The sequence below is a fragment of the Cupressus sempervirens genome, chromosome 11, assembly GCF_028749045.1.
Source record: "Cupressus sempervirens isolate cs-2001-9-10 chromosome 11, ASM2874904v1, whole genome shotgun sequence".
Taxonomy (NCBI): Eukaryota; Viridiplantae; Streptophyta; class Pinopsida; order Cupressales; family Cupressaceae; genus Cupressus; species Cupressus sempervirens.
This window is the reverse complement of record NC_143128.1, coordinates 44,886,473-44,912,898: the sequence shown is the minus strand read 5'-3', so window position 1 is coordinate 44,912,898 and position 26,426 is coordinate 44,886,473. Positions and strand designations below refer to the sequence as shown.

Below are 26,426 nucleotides of genomic sequence, written 5' to 3'. Positions count from 1 at the left end.
TGCTTACTTCTGAGATTGTCAAATTAATTTTGTGATTAGTATAGTGACATGGATGGGGACAGGAGATTCATTCCAGGTAGATATTATCCTCGCAGAAGATGTACTTCTCTGCCTAGGGATGGAGAATTTGAGATACAGGGTATTGTAAAACAGTCGGATGATGCAGTTGTTGGCATGAGTTCCTAGGATTATGCATTCGATGGTGATGCGATGATAGTGGGAGTAGGAGCATGCGATGATACAATCATATTAGCGTTGGCGGCTACTTCTGTGCCGATTGAGCCATCTATGGAGGAATTTAGCAATATGCATGCAGTTGTTGATATGTGTTTTGATGATGGCGCACATGTTGATGATTATGAGGTTTCATCAACAGTAGATTCAGTTCAGTTTTCTATTGCGATAGTTAGTATTGTTCTTGTGTCCGCGCATTTTGTTGTGGCTACACCTATTGTTGATACAATTGGCATGAGTGCATATGGCTCGCTTGTAGCTACATCATTTTTAGCGATTATTGATGATGATCAGGATTCCCGTCCAATATATATTATGTGGGTGGATACAAGGAAGAAGAGGATGAATAAATCTTCTATGGAGTTGCCTTCAACTGACATTCTGACTTCTACATCATTTGCACAAGTTTTGGGTGTGAGGCTGTAGAACATGTGGTTGGTCCTGATGATGCTGGGTTGTAGTTGGTTTAGTGTCTACAAAGATGTCACGCACTTCTTCATTTGGGATCTAGGTGGAGGTTGGAGTTTACTGTATTGCCGGATTGCTTGAGGACAAGCAATCTTGGGGAGGGAGGATTGTCATGTCCCCATTTTTGTCAACATTGGAGTTTCAGGGATTAGCCTATTATTGCGATCCTCGTAGGCTAATTATTGTGGATAGAGGGTCTTCTGTGGCAGTAGCTTGCCTTGGGAGGGTCTTATCTTCTCCACATTTTAGTAAGCTACAAGTTGGTCTTCGTTTGGCTCAGGTCGAAGTTCATTTGGGCTTAGTTTTGTGTACTTACTATTTGTGGTAAGTTGGTGTTGATCAAAATAGACCCTTTCTATTTTTGGAAAGTGCATTTGGTCACATGGAGAAATAAAATGTATGACTCCTATTTCAAACGACATATTTAAATGATGAGTATTTTGAGGGTTATTATATTTTTAGTAGCCAATTTATTATTAATTATTAAATGGCTTATTATAAAGTTATAATTTAACTTTATAATTTCACTTAAGTTGAGAGTTGAGTTATCATTGGAAAGTGCCATTTATTAATTAGTTAAGCCAAGTCAAGTGAGAGAATCTAAAGGAAGCTTCTAATTAATATGTGGTGAAGCTTCTTGAATGGAGTTACATTGTGGCAACAAAAGGCAATTTGGAGGTTATAAATACAAGCCCATCTATTGAGAAAAGCACGCTTGATTATATATTAGATATTGTGCCTTTGTGGCTTTTTGCTGGGTTCTTAATTGTATGCCCTTGCTGATGTATAAGGGTGGAAAATCTTTTTTGCAATTTAGCTATTGAGGTACAACTAAGTTTGCCCAACTTCTCTACTGTTCATCACTATATTTGAGAAGTGTTTTCATTCTACTGCTGAAGTATAGTGGCTTTGATATTTGTTGGATTCTCCTATTGTGTTCACTGTGGCTAAGGAGACAAACATTCTGGAGGTTAATTAATTGCTGCTGTTTGGCAATTAAGGAGGGATTGAGCTGGTTATTGTGATAGCTGGAAGTGTCATTCTGGAAATACATGTGCTATTGGGGGGTTTCAGTTTGGACATTATTGAGGTATTGCAGGTGATTGGCGACATTGAAATACGGCTAGCAAGTGGCCAAGTAAATTTTCTGCAATCATGTGGGTGATCCATGAAGTGATATTGACATCAGACATCCTTTATAATTTTGCTGCTGTTGTAATTGGGATTTGAATTCACCATTCAGATATTGGGTGTGAAGTTTGGTAGCATTTGAAATTGGAGGTGGCAGCCGCCAAATATTGAAGCCATGTGAATGCATTCTAGACGTCCTTGCTAATTGGAGGCAATTGCAAACATATTCAGCAAACAGGTTCTTGCAAAATATTGTAATTTGATAATAAGTTTGCTCATAAAAAGTTGTCTTTCCATTTCAATAAATTTAAATAATTCTGGAGTTGTTTTTGTGGTCATTGTGTTCTCCATTGTGTTAATATGCAATCTGAAGAATTCAAAGACATATAGTTTAAATAAAATAAAATAGTGGAATTAGTTCATTGGCTGTCTAAGATTTGTAGAGGAAAAATCAAGGGTTTTTACAGGCTTATCCCAAAGGCATTCATTGTATGCAAAAGGCAACATTACAGTGCAAGAATCTGAACCAGAGGTGTAGCAACAAGTACTGATTCATAATAAGAATAATAAGGGAGATGGTGATGATCATTCTAATCCAACACTTTCACTTTTTCATGTTATGATAGTGGCAACATGGAGCAATGTGATTATTCATGAAGATTTGCATAAGACTTCATACCTACCAAATATATTTGTCCAAATAACTAGATTAACATTTGAACACTAGCCACATGTTTTTACATAAAACAACAATGGATTATAATAACATGTGACTTGGCACTACTATGGGACGTCAACTGCTCACGTGACCCAAGCTAAGAGAATTCCTTATCCAAGTTCTTATTTGCTCGCGGTGGTCAAGTACTTGCAGTGTTTGCTGGGTCTGCTTCCTTTTGGATTTTGACTTCAGCAATCCGACTTACAACTCCCAATACCTTACATGACTCCTAATAATGATGACAAGGCTTCCAATGGCTGCTACTACCTCCTTATGTCTGCTGCACCCCGCTCGATGACTAATCAGCATGGCTATGGTCGGAGTTAGATGACCCGACTTTCCCTTGGATGCATCCTTGGCCTGTCTGATTATACCATCTTCTATACGGTTACCACTCACTACCACAGGAAGTAATTCCACAAACTGTTGTTACCGTCTGTTGTAATTGGTAACACACTCTTCCCTCTTCACACACGAGAAGGATACCGATCCTTGCATGTGGTAATGTTAAGCTTTTCCTAATACTTCTGTTCACAGATCGTATAATGCGGTAAGAACAATCTACAACACTTATTACAGCATATATATTCTCCGGTGATAAGATTTTACAATTCCTTGCACAACCACATATACTCCTATACCTCTAATCTACGTTGACAAAATTAATAAGATAGCTTGGGTCTTGATACTATTTTCCACATCTTTCGTTCAGAATACTTTAGAATACTACCTTCACTCGCTATTGCCAGTAATATACAAGGACAATGTTATCAAAATTATGATCTCTATTAATTCCTTTCCTCAGAAACGGTGAACATCAACAACTAACCTTTTCCACTCTTGTTGAAGACTCTGTGCCTTTGTAACCACAAATGTTTGGTTGATGATACATGCCAATGAAGTTTATTCCGTGGTAGAAAACAATAGATTTGTCAGTAATTGGAAGCTCAGGGAATCTTGCACAGTTACAATATTTTGTAACGTTATCTTCAAATTTTTAAATCTTGACTTTTTAAGACTTAGCTGACCACCTTCCCATTATCGTTGGGCATTACAACCACGTATGAAGCCAATGGTAATAAAGGAGCACTAAACTGTTACCCTCCATTTTGCCACCTTCCTCGTAATCATGTATATGGTTACAAAAAGAAAGGTTTATGCACACCTCCACAAATTTGAAGTCCGCCCTGGCATTCCGAAATAATTGTCATTACCCAACCTCCTCGTCTTCTTGCATGAGACCATTAATAATGCCTTCTTCCTAACTCTTGTCATCTATGATTCCAACTTATAGTAATAATCTCGAAGCTCCACGCAACATTCATGATAATGGCAATAATGAGTTTTCTACTCCTAAGGTGCTACGACTCGTGTAAATAATGATGCCAATGGAACGATAATCTACCAGTGATTTTCTTCCCACATTTGGTATTAGAAAATTGTTTCTTATGTGTTGCGGCTCTAGAACATTTGAAGTGTGTGAAAAGCCCAATGCAGTTATATTTACAAATTTAAACACCATAGGTTTTTAAGTTCTGATAATAAAATTCCTGAAGATGTATTTCCACAGAGCTCTAAAGATTCCGGACTCAGACAATCAATTACACCTACCATTAATGCTCCTCCCTATATCATGTGTTTACATGTTTTGTAGTCTATATCTGTTTCTTGATCTCTCTTGGTTCAAATCGTGCCTGAGCTAGACTGGTGAATTTAAAACATCTTAACCAAGAACTGTTTCACAATCATACTGGCAATGGAAAGTGCTTTGTATCTCTCACCCTGGGCATCTCACGATAATGGTGATGCTTCCTGTGCAAAATCGTTCTTGGTTTTCTTGCATATGACCAACCTGGAGATGTTTAAAGAGATCCTGTGATTTTCGTTCTTACTTTCATAAGCGCTTCACCCTAGCCATCGCACCTTTACAGATTACAAATTCGAATCTCAGTTATGTAAAGACACAATCCACACAACTAGCAATGTCGTGTACTGGATTAGAAGTAGTCTCGATTTGTTCGATATTGCCATTCGGCCTTCCCTTTGATATTTAGGGGCATGCACCTCAAACAATAACTTGCAGGCCTCGTCTCGATAAAACTTAAAGAGGAAAGCAGGCCCTCTCTATCTTCAATCTACGACAATCCTTCCATTTGCTTGAGCAATGTTTGAGCATATATTTATTTTATACAATCACGGCCTGTATCATAACCGTTAGCACTCAATAAATCTGGCTCCCACAAAGATGCTCACCTCAAGATGAAGGTTAATCCATTCCAAAGTATTTGCCAAAATGTTCTCCAAAATTTGGGAAAAGTAAGCAAAACTTATATAAACATTAAATCTTCATGCCTAACATATTCACCAAAAATATTTCTAGACCCACAGAGTAGGATTTGAATTGCTTCCTCAAACGATCACGCCTAATGCAAATATAAAGCTCAGGATTGCAAATGCTCCTTAGTTCTGTTCCTTTAAGAAAAAAACAAAATTGTTCCTCTTGAATTGAACTTAGATATGCAAATTTGACCCTTCATAAATTTGTCTCTGTTATAACTTCACAGGTTGGTAGGAAAACAACTCTGATAGCACTGAAATATCCCAAACGGATATTGACCTGATTTCTTCCTCAAAATATCATTCAGAACATAAACATATGAACTTGCATTATTAAAACCCAGTAACATAAAGTTATAAACCATAGGAAATATCCCCAATAGATATTTATCCGGTTTCTTTCTCAAAATAATATTCAAGATTCAAGCATATGAAAATGCATAACAAACCAACAGTATCAAAGCATTAAACTCTCATAAAATTCGTTAAAACATGTTACTGCTTTATTCAATAGCAATACAATAACCAGAATTCAAAATCCAATCTTAAACACATTTTTACAGTCAGATTGGAACACTAAGAGAAGAACTTATAAGCACACGTGAGACACTTGATGTGACGTCTCCACGAACAATGGGTTTGTGTCAACTATCTACCGGCATGTGGGGCTACGTCCTCACACTGGCTGAAAGCTGAAGCTTTTTGAATAACTTGCGCCAGAGAGAAACTGAAATCTGAATCATAAATCAAGAATGCCAAATGAACGAGTCTCTTCTCCTTTTATCCTCACAGCTATGACTCTTCGACTCCCTTCCTAGCTTTTCGTTGTATCTCTCCTTGTCATTTTTAGCTCACTTATAATATTAAATGGACCTTTTATAATTTCAATCCACGCTCCCAAAAATCAATTTTAATATTATATGAATTTGTCTCTAACTTTTCTAATGTCCCAAAAAGGGGACATTACTGCAGCAACTACCATGAAGATCAAAATTAGTTAATTATCTCTATTGAGGGTAAAGACAAAATTGATATTAAGAGAGACAAATCGATAGTCTGAAATGGAACAATTAGTTTGAATATGAAGAGGCATTTAGAATACATCCATTAATTGGACCTCATCTATTTTGAAGATATAAGAACTCTAAACATATCATTTGAAAGATGTGTGTGCAATTGGAGAAGAAAATGTAAGAGAGCAGAATATATAAAAGAGTGAGGTTAAAAATAAGGAGCAGATCTGTGAAACAGAGGAATGAGAACTATATAAGAGTGAAAGAAAAAGTGCAGATTATATATGCAGATCTTTTGATACATATTAATTTGAAAATAAAAAAGGAAGAGGAACTAATGCTGCTCTATTAAAGACAATGTAAGGAAGGAGAATTATAAATATAAATGTGGAATTAAAGCAGATATATATATCTATTTAAAGCGAAGCTGATTAGAAAAAGTCAACACTTGCTAAGAAAAAGTGGAATAAAATGTAAAACAAGAATTGCTGCTCTATTGAAAACAATATAAAGAAAGATATTTGCAAAGGTGAAAGTGAATTTGAAAGCAGATATACATATTAGTTTGAAGAGAAAATATTGTGCTAAGAAAGTATCCATTATCAGTTGCGTAAGCAACATTGCTAAGGTGGAAACGAAGTTTGTGTGCAATAGGTTGGTGCTCATGAAGACAAGTAGTGGTGGTTGGTGCTTCCAGTAGGTCGGTGCTTGCGAAGTGTGGGAGTTGGAGCTTCCAGTGAGTTGGTGCTCATAAACATAGGAGTTGGAGCCTCTGGTAGGTTGGAGCCTACAAAATATTGTACAAGAACAAATTTATATAAAAACCAATTATTAGCTGTGGTTTTCTACCACATTGGGTTTCCACGTAAACATTGTGTTCATGTGCATAATTATTTAATTCAGTATTTGACGTTATTGTGTGGATAAAAAGCTATAAATTGACAAAGTTGTTATTATATTGATTCACTCCCCCTCCCTTTCAGTATAATCGTGTGCTCTTCAAGCCATTTTGGGCCATACCCTTTGGTGCTGGACTTCTTTTCTGTGAGGAAGGACCCCTAGTCCTTGCCTTAACAGTCTTCCGTCTCTTCGTCTTCTTCTTTCTTTGTAGCTCTTTTGGTTTGCTCTTCTCTGAACACCATTTGGTGCTCCTGTTGTTTGCCGTCTCCTTGGTTGTACGCTTTCAGCAGTCCCTTAGATCCTTTTGGTGGTCTCTTGTTGGACATTAATAAATTTATCTTATCTTCTCGATTATTTTCCAAATGACATTTAAAGTGATAAACTTCACCATGGATTTCACTCTGATGCTAGTTGCATTTAATCTTTGTGCTACCTGCAAGGTCTGCAATGTGTCCAAACAAAGTTGTTCTGATGTGGCATTATAATCCAGTATCATTTCTGAAAAAGCATTTGAATCCAGTCTTCCATAGCTGCCACATTCAAATGATTTGACATGGGAGACATTAATGTTTAAATGTAGTTTAAATTCGGGTTTAAAATAGAATAAATATTGGAGAAGCTCAGCAAGTTAAAAATTTCTGAAGTATTTGTCTAAAAGTGGAAAAGCATCTGCTCTTGTTTTTTTGTGACAAATATGGTGAGCAGAAAGAGAAACATGGTTAAGTGACATAAATTTAAAGTTTCATTCCATGCCTGCTACAAGACCCTCAGTTACTCACAGATGCACGAGTCTGTAGCTTCCAAGGAGACCTACACTTCAACTAAACAGTGATGATTGAAGTGCGGACTTGACAATTAGAAGAACAACTAAAAGTTGCACCTGTTATATTTGTACTTGTTTGTTCTGAGTATCAACAATGAAGTAGACTAACAATTGCTGCTACCTACTGGATTTTCCTCTTCCCAAGGCCTTTTAGGATAAAAATTGTGTTGTATTGCAAATTTTCGTCGTCATCTAATTTTTTTTCCAGTCTAAATAACATTTGAACTCTCTGATTGTCATTTGAGTTTTTCAAATTGAACAATATAATAAATCAAGCGGTTTAATTATTTCCACTATAAACCAGACAAATTACAGATAGTTATAGGCTTGCAATCTAATGGTAGAGGCTGGACATTTTACACTGGGCTATTAATGTGTCTGACATGATCACTCCAGAGGATAGTTGGATTCAACTAGAAATTTTCAAGAAAGCAATTAACCCAGTTATCATTCCATGCTTGCTTTTCTTTTTCACCATACTGAGGTTAATGAGAAATATGTTACTGCTGGGTTTCCTTGGGACTTTTGTAATGCAGTGGAGAGTTTAAAAATATTTGGAAACTTATTTCATAGTTCTTTAGGCGTTTTAAGAATTCTACATTGCAATTTTTTTTCATTACAGAGAACTTGTTATGAGGTTAAAATCTCATAAATGCAAGCTGATATATTGCTGGTTATGGGCAGAAATGTTGCATTTCATGGCAACATATGTTTTGATCAGTTCATATATGAATTGTAAAATCTAAAAACTGACTCTTTATGAGCAATTTAACCTTTGAACGTTGAAAAGTTTATACAAATACAGCAGGTCCTTTATTAGAACAACAAATGGCCATGACTTGGTTGTAAAGATCTTGTGGTAGTCAATTTTTATTTGAGAGTTGCTTCTTTTCAGAAGAGGTGGGAGTTCATCTTTGATTTCCACCCAATTTGAGAAGCATGTCAAAATGCCCAGCAGCACATTCCCTTTTAAGTCTCCATGGAACTATGATATAAACATATATATAATTAAACAAAGAAAACAAAATGTGGACCAAGTGCATTCCATATACAAAGAAAACAAAATGTTGTATAGATAAAATAAGAGCAAATATTAATGTTCAACAAGAGACCACAAACAGGTCTAAGGGCCTGAAAGTACACATAGAGGCCAGAAGGCAGTAGGACCACCAAATGGTGTTCAAGAAAAAGGAAACCAACAGAGCAAGAAGCAAACAAAGAGAAATAACCCTATACAAGAGAGGCTACAAAACTGCCAAACAATTAGTGGTTTGTAGTCATTGAAAAGTAGCTCAACACCGAAGGATAACTATCTGTGTGTAGAGAAGTCCAAACCCGTCAACGGAGAGAGGAGGACCGTTGTCGCTGGTGGTGCACGTGTGTGTGATCTCTGTGTGGTCTCATTGATATGATGTGTTTAGTAGTGGATGAGCTCCCACACTGCTTGGTTCCTCTAGGAGAGGGAACTAGAGTGAAGAAGGAAGTGATAAGCTGATGAAAGGATGCAGATCCAGAGGGGGAAGACTCCCAAAAAGTGAGATCTCGGAGATAGAGTGGAAGGCACCATTGATCATCATACCTAAAGGAGGATAGGGAATTACACTTTTTGAATAAGCAATGGAACCAACCACGAATCTCATAGTAGATCAGACAATAAAATAGGAAATGTATCTTAGTCTCAGCCACACCCATGTCACAACACTGACAAAACTGCTCATCTTTGTTGGTTTGGTGATCTATTTAGATGTGGAGTCGGTGAGAGCCAACTTTGAAGGAGCCTAATTGGATCTGTAAGGCATGAGGCCGCCATCGGGAAGAGTAGTAAGGTCGAAGAATAATACCATTATGAATGTCAATATAGTGTTCCACGTAAAAGGCCCTACGCAGGCGGTGGCCCCTCAGCTAGTTGCCCCAAGTCACATGAATAAACCTCCTGTAGATGTCCATCTTGGTAATCTCATTCAAATCCGACTATGCGAGGAGGAGATGAGCGGGAGCGTCTAGGGAATAATAAATGGGAGCAAGGCGATCAATACTGATACCCACAGAGCTGAGGAGGCTGGAGGCTTGAGTATACTTGCATTGAGTGCGATAAGTAGGGTTTGAGGTTGCAATCAAAGTTGAGGAACAATAGGCCAAGTAGGAATAACGATATCTGCCACCAAAAGAGTTTGCAAAGCCCCCAAGTCTGTGAAGTAACTAAACCAGATCCAAGATTGTGCAAAGTCTAGAGGGATGAGCACTGAACTTGGCCAAGATAATACTGATCGGAATAATCAGTTGATAGCGAATGGGGCATGAAGAAGAGTCTACACCCTCTCCACCAAAGTTCAGTCAGTGGCCAATAAGGAGGGGCCCCATACGACTGAGCCATAAAGGACAGTAGGTCTAGCTAAGGAGTCTAAGATATACATCTTAGATGTGATATCCTGGAAATGGTGTTTAAAGCACTCTCTCAAGTAAAGCAAGTGAATCCAACCCCTTTTTGACCCACAACATCATGGCCGGTCTCAGAGTGAAACACGACCAAGAAAACCTGATGCCCAAATAGGTGTAGCTGGAAGTCATCTCACTCTCGGTCCCTCTAAAGAAGAAATGGAGATGAGAGGTTCTCAAGCAGTTGAAAACCATAACCTAGGTCTTGCTCAGGTTGACCACTAGTTGTTGAGAATCATAGGAGGCCAACTTGTCCAAAAGATGTTGTAACACATCAGGGGAGGAAGACAAAAGCACCACTTCGTCAACAAAGAGAAGGATGGAAATCAAAGCTTGATGAAGATAACACCCATCCTCGAGAAGTGAAAAACTCCTCAGATAGGTCTTAAGCTCCTTAATGTAAATACCAAACAACATAGGAGAAAGTGGGCATCCTTGCTTGATGCCAATAGGACTCTGAATAAAATCGGAGAAGCCCAGAGGAGTCCTGATACAACTAACATCCCTCTGGTAAAGTCTCATGATTACCGCGAGTCAAACCTCAGAAACCCAATATTCCCAAGTCTTTGAAATAACGCTGAGCGGGGGACAAAATCAAAGGCTTTGCAAAAGTCTACAAAGCAGTAGTAGACTTTCGTCGAGCGGTGCCAAGCCTCCTTAGTAATGGCCTTGAGAGTGAGAACATGGTTAGTAGTCTGAAAATTTGCTCTGAAACTAGCTTGGCTTCTAGCCCTGCAACCTAATACGTCCAACTGTCTTGTGCGAATAATGTGCAAAACTGTGGCATAAAGTTTGGCAAAGCTATGCATAATCATAATGGTCCCGTAGTTCCGAGATCAGAGGTCGACCTAGCCTTGTGGATTGGGTGAATAATATGGCGAGACCAAGATGACAAAAAACCAGTACACACCACTCTATTGAAGAGATCAACAAGATACAAACCAAGAACAAAAATCCTCATCTTGAAGAGCTCTGCTTGGAACCCTTTCTCATCTACAACCTTGCTACAACTCAGCTCTAACGACCTCGGCAATGATGGAAATGGTGAAGAGGTGGTAGTGGAGGGGGGATGCAAAGGGGAGGCTGACTAGGAATGTCGTAAAGGGTGACAATGTAGGAGATGAGGGAGTTGAAATCCAGGTCATGCAGGAAAGCGGAGTGGTGGAGGAAGAGCATGCGCCAGAAGTGCTTTGGGGAGGCCCCAAGGGAAGAGCTGAGAGACCTACATTACTCAAGGTAAAAGAGACACTTCTTCCAGTGAAGGAGGCTACGCATGGATAGCTTGATTCGGGGAAAGGAGGGATCCTGATCAGTGAAGGTGGAGTGAACAAGGCAACAAAAAGACTTAAAATCATCATCAAACCAACAATTTTGGGGACAGAGTGCCATAGAGATGGTGTCAAATGTGGTGGAAGCACATGAGAGATATGTGAAGGGAGTGGCCCAAAGAGAGCATTTGAGGTGGGTGATGAAGGGGTCATGATCCGCATCTATGAAGGAAAAAGGTGGTGTGGGTAGGTGAGGGCAACATGGGGTGGTAGGGGGAATGGGGAAAGGCACACGAAAGGTGAGACTGAGGAAGGAATGGTTAGCCAGCGAAGGCAAGAAACAAAGAAGTGGCTAACGAAGGGGATGAAGGAGATGCAAGTGAGTGTATAAAGAACTCCCATGTAGCTTTGGGAAAAGTGGTGGAGGATTTGGGTATTTGTGTAGGATTCTTCAAAAGAGAAACAATAACTATAATATTCCCACCCTTAATCTGGTTTCACCACAGTAGAATGCCATAGTAGATGTTTAGTTGTACAAGCTACGGTTACATGAGATCCAATTTGTCACCTTGGAGTAGATTGTGATTACCCAATGTTGCAATGCTAGTTCCAACCGAACTGCCCTGGTTGGGTTACTATCCCACACGGTCCTTGTGATATGATACGAAAGCACCATTGTATAATGAGCATGTGTCACGGGAGTGTGGAGACTCTGCCGTGAGTCCTGGGCTTGTGGATGTCCTTCGCTTGCTAACTCCAATTTTCAGCGAATGCTTTTGCACTGCCCACCTTCACCCGCAACTCCCACTACCACACTCAAAGCCGAGCTACTTCCTAACCACGCAGAGTAGATGATATCCGATCAAGCTGAAACTTCCTTGCTATTGTTTTGCAACTGATATTACGAGCTCTAGCTGATAATTCCTACTGCTGTAGTTTCTATCTATCTGCCATAGGTCTGCTCTCCTTCCCTGAGTACTCGTACAATTCCCCACTTTGCATATGAAGAAATATCTGATGTTTGGGCAGACTTGATTCGAAATAACATATCACTCTTCCAATATCTTTGCCAACCTGTAAGTAATCTCTAAGAGTAGTTGGGGTTATGTTCAACTTCTTACTGTTTTAAGGGGTTTCGTCCTTAAAATTGCTAGTCACATTTAAGCAACCTTTTAGTCATTTGAACTATATCAGAATTCACAGTGGCAATCCAAATGTAAAAGCGTTATTTTATCACCTTGAAGTGTGGGGAGAACAAATCTCTTAGCAATGTGGGATACATGACTATTTCGTCTTTTAGTCACTTAAGTCATTTTGTCCTGAAGTGACTTTAAACAATAAAGTACTTTATACTTCAACTTAATAAAATAAAGTGACTTTAACCTTAGGCTTTCTCATTTAAAAATCTTTTCAACTGAAACCAAACGCTTGTGATTGGCCGACATCCTAAATCACATGCCATTAGCCTATTCAGATGGGAAGATAGACCAACTAGGTGCCATTAATGTTAGCGTGGAGAAGGGGACATTATAGTCTTTTCTTACCGGGATTGCTTGCCCTTAAGCATTCTCACTGCCGGATGTTGTAGGATTGACTCACTTTCCCAAGTGGCATCCTCGTAAGGTAAATCCTTCCAGCGAATCAGATGTTTCGTAGTTTCCTCTCTTTGACCTATATCACCTGTGCTGGAACTAATACAAGCTTCCCTTCCTCATCGAGCGGAGGCAACGCTATGGAAGGTACTGTATGTTGGCCAATGACTTTCTTGGGACATGAAACGTGGAACACGTTATGAATTCTGCTGTCATCAGGTAAATCCAGCTCATAGGCGACCTCACCAACCTTCCTAGTAATGTGATATGGACCATAAAATCTGGGCTGAAGTTTTTGAGACCCACTCTTCTTTAAGGAAGTCTGTCTGTATGGTTGGAGGCAAAGATAAACCACATCACCCAACTCAAAACTCTGCTCAGTCTATTGGCAATCAGCGTACATCTTCTACTGATTCTGGGCCCATAGAATGTTCTCTCGAAGAGATTTGAGGATATCCTACTGATTCTGTATCCAATCCCCTGCTAGTGGCACCCTGTTGTCCTACAAAGCCAGGTCTACGAATGACAGGGGCTCGCTGCCATAGAGAGAACAAAATGGAGACATCTAAATGGACATGTGGTAGGAGGAGTTGTAACAATACTCTCCGAGATACAAACACTTAAACCAGGCTCTCTGTTGTTCTGCTACATAGCTCCAGAGATAACCTTCCACCCATTTGTTAACTATCTTTGTTTATCCATCTGTCTGGGGGTGATAACTCGTGCTGGGAGTCAACTCCATGCCGATCAATCTGAATAGTTCCTACCAAAAAGTGCTAACTGATGGTGCATCATGTATAGTTTCCATAATTTTACCTTTGAGCTTAGACCCTGGTACGAGGTAAATCAGATCCTTCTAGAAAATCACATCATCTATTACCTTATACTTGCTGTCCTGAAGCTGTCCGTCCATAATCTGACATGCTTGAGTATTCTTAGAATACTCAACTAGCAACTGAGACTTCCAATCTATTGAAATCTCAAAAATAGCACAACATTCCGCTACTGAGGGTCTCTTGGAAAGTGCATCAACAACTACATTGTCCTTTCCTTTTATGTACTCAATGTTGAAATCATACGCCAAATTTTTGCTGACCCACTTTTGCTGCCTTTTATTAAGGTCCTTTTGCTCTAAGAAGTAGAGCAAACTATTGTGATCCGTTCTAACTATGAATTTTGCCCCCCACTAGGTACTGTCTGAATTTGGCTAAAGCATGCACAATAGCCAATATCTCCTTATCATAAGTGGAGTACAATCTCTCACCATCCTTGAGCTTCCCGCCTTCATAAGCAATCAGATGCCTATCGTGCATGAGGACTGTGCTAATACCACTCCTTGAAGCATCACACTCTAGAACAAATGGTCGAGAGAATTTGGGCAGTGCCAAGACTGGACATGTGCTCATCACCCATTTGAGCCTATCAAAGATCTCCTCTGCGTCAACTGTCCATTTGAAAGCCCCTTTTTGTGTGAGGTCGGTAAGGGGAGCGGCTACCTAAGAGAAACCTCTAGTGAACCTCTTGTAGTAACAGCAGAGACCCATGAATCCTCAAGTCTGATACGTCCCTCGGTGGTGGCCAATCTAGTATCGCCTAAATCTTTTCTTGATGTACCTTTACCCCATCAGCACCAATCAGATGACCAAGGTAAAGAATCTCGGTCAACCCAAACTCACACTTGGACTCCTTAGCAAACAACAAGTGCTCCTCCATGATACTGAGTACCTCATTTAGATGCTACTGCAAGTGCTCCTCCCAAATTCTGTTGAAAATTAATATATCATCAAAAAATACTAATATACTCTTCCACAACTGTTTTAGAAAGATGTGGTTCATATACGACTGAAATGTATTTGGCACATTAGTGAGTCCAAATGGCATAACTAAGAACTTGAAGTGACCATAATGACATCGGAAGGCTGTCTTATGCATATCCTCCTCGCGAACCTGTATCTGATGGTACCCCGATCTGAGATCTATCTTTGAGAAGTAAACCGCCCCATCTAACTCATCCAATAGCTCATGGTCCTTTTGTTGAGAGCATGGTAATCAATACACATGCGTAGAGTGCCATCCTTCCTCTTCACCAATACAACGGAAGAAACAAAGGGACTGGAGCTAGGCTTAATGTGTCCCATGTCTAGAAGCTCCTTAATCATCTTTTCTATCGCCTCCTTATAATGCCTGGGATGACGATACGGTGTCATGATGACAGGTTTGGCGCCCTCCTCCAACTCTATGATATGCTCAAACCCTCTGTTTGGGGGAATACCTGGAGGTATGTCCTCAAAAACCCTCTTGTGCTTATCAAGCACTGGCTGAATGTCAATATGAAGCTACTGTCCTGAGTCTAAAATAGCCCTAGGGGAAATAAAATAGTGTGCTGCCCACTCCATGTCATCACGCCTCATAATGGCCTCCATCCTGTGGGCTGAAATCAACTTGGGTTCATCCTTTGGCATAGCCTTGAGGATCACTTGTTGGCCATCCTGTAAGAACTCCAACTGCATCTTCTCGTGATCAACCGTATATCTGCCTATGGTCTGTAATCACTGTCTCCCCAACATGGCATCTAGTCCATCTAAATCCACCACATAAAAATCTGCCTCAAGAAGGAAATAATCAAAATGAATCGGAAGCCCTAGCACCTTCCCTATGCATCTCAATCTCTCATCTGCTACTACCTTAACCTCAAACTCAGGTATGTCGTTAATCTGTAACTTCCTCTTGGGAACCCAGCATGAGCTTATGAAGTTATGCAAGACACCTGTATCCAAGAGACATATAATACGCTGTCCTCTAACAATTTCTTTCAAACGAAAAGGTGTCCTTTGGGATTGCTAGAAAGTGATGCTATGATAGGAGGTTGCCCCTTGGTACCTTCCTTATTCCTCCCTCTAGGTGGTTGATCCTTGTTCTCCTCCTCATTGCTGCCATCAACATCGCTGCCTTCCTGCTGCTCATCCTCCTCCTCTGAAAGCACCTTTATATAATGTATCTTGTCTTTGCCAAGACATTTATGATCTGGTGTCCATGGCTCTCTGCAAGTGAAGCATAGCTTCTTCCTCTCAAGTTCATTTCGTGTCTCAAAGTGCATCCTGGGAGGTGTAGACTTATGCTGGTTTCTGGTCTTGTGGAATGAAGTGGATCCTCTATACATTTTCTTAGGGGGTTGTAATATTGAAGATGGTGACTCTAGATCATGTGCGATCTTAATAACATCATCCAGAATTTTTGGTTTAAGTACCTTAACCAATCCTCTATATCTATCCTGTAAACCCTCGGTGATCAACATTACCTTACATTGTTTTGACATGTATGGAACCATCACCAAGTTCCGCTGAAACTCGTCAATGAAATCATCTAGAGTTCCACCTTCTCGTAACTGTGCCAGATTCCTGTAATAGATCTCAATATCTTTCCTATCAAAGCAAGTAAACAACTTAGAGCTGAAAGTCTCATAGGACATAATGAGACCATGATCCTGGGTAACCAACCCGTGATGCCACCAATCATATGCTGCCCCCTCGAAGTGCATCGTAGCAAATGTAATGGCTTCTATCTCTGACATAGGTTTAAGTGTTAGGTAAGTATCTAGCTTGTGAATCCAAGCTCTTGTAGATGTCTTACTGCTGCCATGAAAAGTAAGGAGAGATAATTTGTTCATAGCATGCTTTAAGTCTCTGTTTGGTGCTCTAATTCTTCTATCTTGCTGCTATTTATCTAACTCCCTTTCTAACTTAGATATTGGACAAAGGACATTTTGTTTAATTGGATCAAGAAACAAATCCCATTCATCATACATTGCCATAACATTGTCTGGTAGTAAGTTTGGTGCCGTTGGTGGTGCTACCTCTTCCTTTGCATTAAAAATTGACATTAAAGGCTTGTTAGTGTTTTGTCTGGGAGCCCTAACAACTTTGGGTGATCCCACTACACTACTAGCTCCACTGTGATGGCTCAGAGCTCTCCTGTTAACAGGGGCTAATTGCTGTATATTAGCTGCAAGTTGTTGAAGTGCATCAGCTAGGTTATTCGGCCCATCTCTAATAGCTCACAATGTTTCACTTCTCGATCTGGTTCAGTTTCATTACGTTCCATTTGAATGTTGTTTTCCTGTTTTGCCTGTTCAATCTGATCAACCTGTTTAGTCTGTTCAGCTTGTTCACTTGTTCCAAAAATCAGTTCCTCATCCACTGAATAACTATCCTCAATATCAATTTGTTCGGAAGATCTTGCTTGTTCCAGTTGGAGGTGACCAAAATTATAAAGTTTCTTCCTCATACTCCGCTATCATTTTATTTCCTGTTTATCCCACAAGATGGCAGGACCTATAGCTTTGATACCACTGTAAAATTCACACACTTAATCTGGTTTCACCACAGTAGAATGCCATAGTAGATGTTCAGTTGTATGGGTTGTAGTTACATGAGATCCAATCCATCACCTTGGAGTGGACTGTGACTGCCCAATGTTGCAATGCCAGTTCCAACCGAACTGCCCTGGTTGGGTTACTATCCCACAATGGCCCCTGTGATATGATACGAAAGCACCACTGTATGATGAGCATGTGTCATGGGAGTGTGGAGACTCTGCCGTGAGTCCTGGGCCTGTGGATGTCCTCCACTTGCTAACTCCTATTTCTAGCGAACGCTTTTGCACCACCCAGCTTCACCCACAACTCCCACCACCACACTCAAAGACGAGTTACTTCCTAACCACGTAGAGTAGATGATAGCCGACCAAACTGAAACTTCCTTGCTATCATTCTGCAACTGATATTACGAGTTCTAGCTGATAATTCCTACTGCTGCAGTACCTATCTATCTGTCGTAGGTCTATTCTCCTTCTTTGATTACTCCTATGATTCCCCACTTTGCATATGAAGAGATAGCTGATGTCTAGGCAGACTTGATTGGAAATAACATATCACTCTTCCAATATCTCTGCCAACCTATAAGTAATCTCTAAGAGTAGTTGGGGTTACGTCCAACTTCTCTTACTGTTTTAAGGTGTTTCGTCCTTAAAATTGCTAGTCACATTTAAGCAACCTTTTTGTCATTTGAACTATATCAAAACTCATGATGGCAATCCCAATGTAAAAGCTTTCTTTTATCACCTCGAAGTGTGAGGAGAACACATCTCAAAGCAATGTGGGATAAAAGACTATTTCGTCTTTTAGTCACTTAAGTCATTTTGTCCTGAAGTGACTTTAAGCAATACAGTACTTTATACTTCAACTTAATAAAATAAAGTGACTCTAACCTTAGGCTTTCCCATTTAAAAATCTCTTCAACTGAAACCAAACACCTGTGACTGGTTGGTATCCTAAATCACATGCCGTTAGCCTATCCGGATGGGAAGATAGACCAACTAGGCGCCATTAATGCTAGTGTGGAGAAGGGGACATTACAATAACGAAATGATGAATGATCTATGCCCAAGGGTTTCTTGGAGAAGATGATTCATTGGTTTAGTTTATTTTTAGCAGTTTCTTAAGGCATGCATCTGTATAGCAGCAGCTAATGCATTTACTGAAAAGACATCCATATATCAAAAGAAATTAGTATTTGTATTAGGTGCTGCATTAAGATTGAATTAAGGAAAAAAGGTAACCATTTCATCCAACTTTATTTTGGTTAGAATTCTCGAAGTGTAGGCCAAAAGTCCAACTAGTTTGCGAAATATGTAGGGCATTGGTCAAACTAGACAATCTATGTAGGCCATCGTCAAATCAGGCAATTAATGTAGGATATTGGCTAAGATTTCATTTTAGAGAAGGGATAACCTAAAATAATCTTCGTAATGCCCCTTGAATGTCTACAATTAGTCATCAATGGATAGTAGTGAACCTGTTAAAGATATTGTTATATGCATTACAATTGGTGGATTATCTCTTTGCATGGTGATTCACTCACAAAATCTTAGGCATTTAAATGCCAGAAAAAAGCAGTAAATATTTTTTAATAAATGCTAATGATTGGGATGAACTAGGTATCATGTAATTTCCAAACAACAAAGCATTTTTGAAACATGCATACCACCCTACAGATGGAAACTAAAATCTAAACCCATGACTGTCAGAAAGCAGACTGCCATCAGAAGAAAGTCCTACTTAATATATTCAGACATGTCTGTATTTGTGCTTCAAATATCATTGTCATACCAATCAACACTGGTCTGTATCTTCATACTGGATAATTGATTGAGGACTTCTAGAGATGATTAAAATTGCTGGAATATCTCCTATTTCAAATTTCACTTAGTCAATAAGTATGGATAAATCAATCATATGGCACTTTGATTCATGAAGCAAGCACAATAAGAATCTAATAACAGGTAAATGCATTCTAATTTATGATTATTCAAGAACATAAGCCTGCACTGATTATGACATCCATCTCTATATTGTTACATTCTGATTGGAAGAAGTAAAGTATTTATGCAAATTCTTAAAGATGTGTTCATATTTTACTATGTAAATAAGTGTTACAATGCTATGTAAGAATAACAGACTAATGATTACAGTAATATAGATGAGCAGCATATGGATAGTGATACTTAAATTGGACTATAAATCATCACTATCATACTCTTAAAAAAATAGCGCTATAGTATTTAGCACCATTGGTAATTATTGCAGATAAACACTTATTTTTTAAAGTTTTAGCCAATATTAAATATTTTAGAAGATCTTATAGTCTTGTTTGATATCTCAATGTTTCAAATGATTATGCATGCATTTACTCATACACACTGTTTCCATTTGCAATTTGATATAGTTGAATCTCTTTTAAGTTTCTAATGCATTTGGCTCGTTGCTGATTTGATGTCAGGGTGTTGGCCTCTTCACGGGGTTCACAAATCTTTGTAGAGGTCTTGCAGTGGTACTTGTGATTGGCAATGTTGTATCCCAGATTTCTCCATCAACTATTGAATATTTGGCTCTAGTTCCTGGGAAGTATGGATCTTATCATTATGTTCAATTTTTTAGGGTTTTATAATACCTCAAAGACATGTATTCTTTATTTTTAATTATGTGAGATGCTTTTAATTTTATGTTTCCATTTAGATAATTATTTTATTAAATTATCTGCCCCTGGGATAGGATAAGTTTACTGGGATAGATATGTACTCCGATAGATTACAGATGCATCATGTGACTTGTACTTCTCTTGTTTGCTGGAGTAATACTACACCAACATAACTACATCTTCTTTGTCTTGCATTCACTGAGCATTTACATCTCTTAGTGGAGGATCTTGTGTGTGTGTGTGTATTCTTTTTGTAGCTTACTGTTGAGTATCAAATATATTCCCATTCATACTGGAATGGCAGTTGTATTACATTTCGGCAATCTTCAGCAGTGTTTTTGCTAGCGTGGTTTGTTTTTGTCATCAAATTTTGAAAGTTTTGTCCCACCGGCAAACTTACTGTAATGATTTGCACATTCATTTTCTTCCCATTCTTCAAGTTTTTGGCTCAATGGAATTATTTTTTGTATAAGTTTTTTAAACTCAGCTCTTCAAAAATGTTATGTCCATACAAGAGATAGAAAACATAAACTGTTGCTAGAATTTTCCAACACTGGGATATATGCTCTCCTCTAAAGCTATTTCAGTTAATTCTTTTTATTTTAAGTAAATATTTTATCTTTTTAATCTAACGGGAAATGCTATTGTAACTAAATTAACCTGAATTAATACGGTTAATCATGGAAGATGTTGGAGATAAGATGGTTCATATCATAGTTGAAAATCTCGATCTCGGCAATATTTCGGCCGACCCAAAAAAATCCAAAATCTCGACAAAAAAAGGCAATAAATCGGCACTTTTATCAAACATTTAAAAATATATAATTTCTTAAAATAATGTTAAAAACACACACATATACAAAATTTATAGAATGTATAATGATTTGAGATATTCATTATATATTAATCAAAGTTTTGACATAAATGCATAAAAATTCATCAATTACAACTTGCATATTAACATAGAAATTTAGAATCATTTACCAAAAAACAAGTGCGACATCTAAATATTTAATAAACATAAGTTCACATATCAAACTTCATGAAACTACAACTTCTAAATACATATTAAGTTTCAATGTTCATCACAACTAGAAGTAGAAATCATAAACTGCATCTACGAGTAAAGCTCAAAAGAGATCGCAGCTTCTGGGTGGATGCTGCTGAAGTAGTTGGAACATCTTCAATAGGTCCCTCAATAGGTGCCTCCATAGGTGCCTGACTTTGTTCATGTTCCTCCTATTCACGTGCTGCCACTTCTGCATCCCAATCATCTGCCTCCATCTCAAACTCAGCTAGTTGCTCATCAGCTAACAAAGGATCTCCATGCACATCCACATCATCACCATCAGGAGGAGCTAACCAATCTTTTGCATATGGAATCTGGATCAATATCATCCAAGTCAAGTGCTTCATATGAAGCTTTCCCTTGCACCCTCTTTTCGTGCAATCAAAGGTTGTAGCGCTCATAAACTAAGTCATCCAAGCTCTTCTAAGTCAACCTATTGTGTTTTTTTGTGTGTATGTTCTCAAAAGTGCTCCAATTTCGCTCACAACCAGAAGCACTACAGGCCTGCAATAATATTCGAATGGCAAGCTTTTGAAGATTAGGTGTTGTGGCACCATAATCTTCCCACCACAAATCTGCAAGGATAAAAAGCCATTTAAAATGTGCTCAAGACCGCAATAAACTAATTAGTTAAATCAATGGTATAATAAAACAGAACACATGTACTTTTTTACCTGGCTGTAAGGTGTGCCTCTTATGTTTGCAATCAAGAGAAGAAAACAATGGCCTCTCTTCCCTCTTGTAACCTTGTAACTCATCAAGTACAAGGTATTGAAGGTCCAAATCAGCAATCAATCTTCAAATACATGCGTCTAGGGAAACTTGAACCTCTGCATCTGCTCGAAAAGTGTTAGAGAAAAAGAACTTGGGGCTCAAATAGTAGGCAATTGCATGAATATGTTGGTGGAGTTGTTGGTTCCACCTACGGTCGATAATGTTCCATATGGGTCTCTATTTGGCCTCATTTGACCTATATAAGTGTTGAATGGTCTCTTTGGCCCTATCCATGGCCTCATATAGATACCCCATGGGGGCTTTATCCCCATCCACAATTCTTAAAACCTTCATAAGAAGTTATACAAAAATCAGCGAATTGCAATATTTAAAAATTAAATAATAAATCATCAATCAAGACTTGAAAACTTACTTTGATGATCTCCTCCATTAGCTTGCCAAATCTAGTATCAAACAACATCTTCTCTGCTTGAGGCTTTTTGGCATAAGGACTCTTCAACCATTTCTTACTTAGAATTATACGCCTCAGGTCTAACAATGTTTCCAATATGCTTTGCAAGATGAGAAAATTAGTAGCAAAGCGTGTGACCCCTGCTTGCACAAGATCCTTGCCACTAGTGTGCTCTCTCATAAGACTTAGGACCCATGTGTGGTTGTAGATATACTTTGCAATATTCCTTCCATCTTGAACCACCTTCTCAACCCAACTCAGTTTCTCTATGTCCTCAAGGAGCAAGTCAAGACAACGGGCAACACAAGGGCTCCAAAATAATGTGGGATGCCTTTCCATCAAAAGTCTACTGGCTGCTAAATATGCAGCTGCAGTATCAATCACAATTTGAATTACAGTAGCCACCCCCACTTCCACTACCACCTCATCCAACATGTTGCATAAAGCTTTTACATTCTTCACTTGATCAGAGGCATCAATTGATTTTAGAAATACCAACTGCTCCTGTGAAGCAACTATAAAGTTGATGAGCGTCCTATTCCTACCATTTGTCCACCCATCGGATATAATAGTTCAGCCCCTGTATTCCCATATTTTTCTTTGCTCTTCCACAGGTTGATGAATGGTTGTTACCTCATCGTCTAATAACAACCCACCCACTTCATAATGAGTTGGGGCCTTGAACTCGTTACCAGACATAGAAATCTAAGTGACCACTTGATCCTAGTATGGACTACATAAAGCATTGAAGGGAAGATCATTGTAGATCCAAAATCTTGCAACATTCACCCTTGTGTTCTCATGCATCGCATTGTTCCATGCAGTGCCTTTCAATCCAGGTTGAGCACTTGGATTGTTATGTGGAACCCAAAAGTTTGAAAGATGACTGCTCACATTCTCGGATGACGATCCTCGTATTTGTGGCCCAATGGAAGAAGAAGCCTCCGCACCTGTTTGAGACCCTGTAGAACTGGAATCTCCCATTGTGCAGCCATGGCATTCGCTGTCCTCTTTTTTGCTATCTTCTTTTGCTCATATGCATTAAGGCTTGTTATAGCCTCCCTAGTAGCCTCTTCATGACAATTATCACATGGCGTAATATCACAGCTTTCTATCTTTCCAATGTGATATTTTAGTTGAGTTATGCCCCCACCCATCGACATAGGACAATAGTTACAATTCACATCTCCTTTTTTTTTGCTCCCAGCGTCCCTTGTTTCCATAAGTCATCCCTAGTTCTACCGCCAGCCATTCTCTATGTATAGATATTGATTCTGTTACTTGTGGCTGTAAATCTGCAAAAGCCAGAATAAAACATAAGTTTATTGATTCAACATATTTCTATATTATTGTATTTTAAATAAGTTTTTGACTTAAAAGAAAAAGTCTTTGTACAAGATCTAATTATACACATCCATTTAGAAGTTTAAAAAATTATACAAGATCTACTTACACATCCTTTCATTTGAGGCTCAGGGAGCTTGTTTAAGTCCATATAGGGCTTTATTCAATTTACAAACATAAGAAACTGCATCATAAATCACAAAACCTTCAGGCTGCTCTAAGTATACTTCTTACTCAATGCTTCCAACCTTTGCCAGCTGCAATAGCTATCACTGCTCTAATTGAGGTGTATCTAGCAACGGGTGCAAAAGTTTCTTCATAATCAATTTCTTCCTTTTTGTGAGAATCCTCTAGCTACAAAGTGTGCTTTATGTTTTTCAATGCTACTATTTGCAGCATGTTTAATTTTGAAGAGCCTCTTGGATGAAACAATAGATTTCTCTTTTGGTTTAGGAATTGTATCCCAAACATCATTCTTTAGGAAGGTTCCAAGTTTAGCTAGATTTAGCTAGATTTCATTATTGAAAGTTTTCAGAGAAAGAAAGGACTCAAATGACCTAGTCTTTGATGCTAGATTTCATTTGAGTCTGAGGTTGAGTCTAAAGTTACTAGAGAAAGAAAGGACTCCAGAACTGGAGCAGGAAGGTTGACAAGAGGAAGCCAAATCCTCTAAGAAAGACAAGACATTGACAAAGTCCAAAGTGTTGAAAAGCATGTCCAAAGGACAATGAAGTGTCAAAAGAAGTGAGTCAACCAAGCGGAAGTTAAATTTTAGAAGAGGAGACATGGAAGAAGAAAAAGAGGAAGGGTCGACAGGCGACACCTCCCACTTCCTCATCATCTAGTTAGAAGATGGAGAGCTATTTGAACAGGATGTAGGAGAAGAAATTGAAAATAACTCAATCAAGGAGGAGATTGAGAAAATGGAGAGTTTTGGGAAGATGAATTCAAAAGAACTAAAGAAATACTCCAAGCTGGTCCGAATGAAATGCTCAATCAAGCAAGAAAAAAGGTAGCAATGGGCAAGGACTTTGGTTAAAACAAGAGATTTGATTATTAAGCTAGCATCAGAGGTCACCTATGACCCAAACACAGATCTGATTGGTCAACTTATATAGATAGTTGACAACATTGAAGGATAGGTTGAAGACATAGAAAAAGGTTGTGGAGAAGAAAGTTGAAGAAAAGCGACTAGAAAAGCTCATGAATTTTATTGAGCTCTGAAAGGTTACAACAGCACAAGTCAAGAATGAAATGACTAAGGCTTTAAAAACCATTACCCCCATGCTACAAAAGGTATCAAACTTGAGTACCTTTACAACTGATGAGCAAAAGTGTGGAACAACTCAACTTGAGCTTCAACAAGTCATTGGGACTTTTGATCCGCACACAAGTTCAGTATTAGAATATACAACAAAGGTTCAAGCAACCATCATTTGGCTCACAGGCATAGGCGAAATAGGACGAAGAGCTCTCAAGCTCTTAGAACTTCAATGTTTTCTATCACCTTTGCTAGGTATTTTTCAAGAGCATCTAAAGGATGTAGACTTACTGATCGCCAAGCCACTAATTAGTACCCTGGATGGTATAAAACATATGACAGACATTTGTAGTGAGACACTTGTTCTCAATAATCTCAAGGAGTCATGGAAGACACAACTTGAGAGTGCTCGCGCTCTATATAAAGAGGTGTTTGACAAATTGTAATACAACATCTTACCCTTTTTCATTGTTGACAAAAAGGTGAGAAGACATAATGTGAAAGGGAGATAAGATATAACGAAAAAGGGAGAAGAGAAAAAGATCACATCAAAATGAGAAGATAGAGAAAGAGAAAGGGGGAGAATTCGAAAAAGATTAAGACTAAAAGTAAGGTATGGATAATGGTGAAAGGGGGAGTTGATGTAGAATGAACAAGAGAGATAATACCAAGCCCAACAAGGGGAGATGAATAAAGAAGTCCAGAATGCAGAAGAATGCAAAGACTACACTCAGGGGCAGTATCGTTGTTTTTCGACTAAGTCCGCATTGGGATAAAGAATTTCACTGGCTTAGTAGAAAACAACAAAGGAGAAAAGAACCAAGGCAATATGTTTTGTCAAAGAAGATCAAGAATGGTCGAAGGTTTTGCCATCAATGCAAAAGGGGGATATTGTTGGACCTATTAGTTAAATTGACATGACAACCGAAGAAAGGTGATGACTAATACCCTAGTGTTGTCATTGATTGGCAATTGGTAGCAATGAATAACTTGAGGTCAGAACAACCATTGGTAGACTTTTAGACTAGTCCAAACAAGTGGCTGGCTATGACAAGTCACATGGGCACAAAGGTGAAATGAAATAGTCACAAGTGGGAAAAAAGTATGCTGAGTTGCCATTGACTTGACATGACAAACGGATAGAGAGGCAATATGATGTGACAGGCTTCCATGATAGAGTGTTCGTAGATAAAAAGGTCATGAGCGATATCATAGGACTCTAGATAGATTCGCAGGCCTACCAGTCTAGGTACCTACTCGTAGGTAGTTACGGGTGGTCAGGATGAAACATATTTTGAAGAATGTAAATAGGTCTTGTACACTTGATTATTGTTATTGAAGTTGTTGAGATATGAGTGAGCAAGTGAAGAAGTGTAGTCACAGAGTGAAGAGCCGGGCAACATGCAGGGTATTTGAGATAGCAAGGAACATGCAAGAGTGATAGGTGACACAACTACAAGGGTGTTCACTGGGCAAGCCAAGACAAAGGAAGGAGATTGAAGGATCTCCAAGGATTGAACAACAGAGCTATAAGGCAAGTTGTGCCACTCTTTAGATGAACCACTTTAGTGTTCTTTCTTACCATTGCAGCTATTGTAACCCTTAACAAGAT

At 38.8% G+C, this 26,426-nt stretch overlaps 1 protein-coding gene across 1 annotated transcript in view; it reads left to right on the top strand.

Moving 5' to 3' along the window:
• LOC149528170 (rhomboid protein-like protein) overlaps window positions 1-26,426 on the top strand; it is a 143,641-nt gene that overhangs the window by 18,685 nt on the left and 98,530 nt on the right. The window contains exon 2 of the mRNA XM_089811973.1: window positions 19,757-19,881. Within this exon, the coding sequence (XP_089668099.1) occupies window positions 19,757-19,881 (125 nt within the window). The remainder of the gene's footprint in view (window positions 1-19,756; window positions 19,882-26,426) is intronic.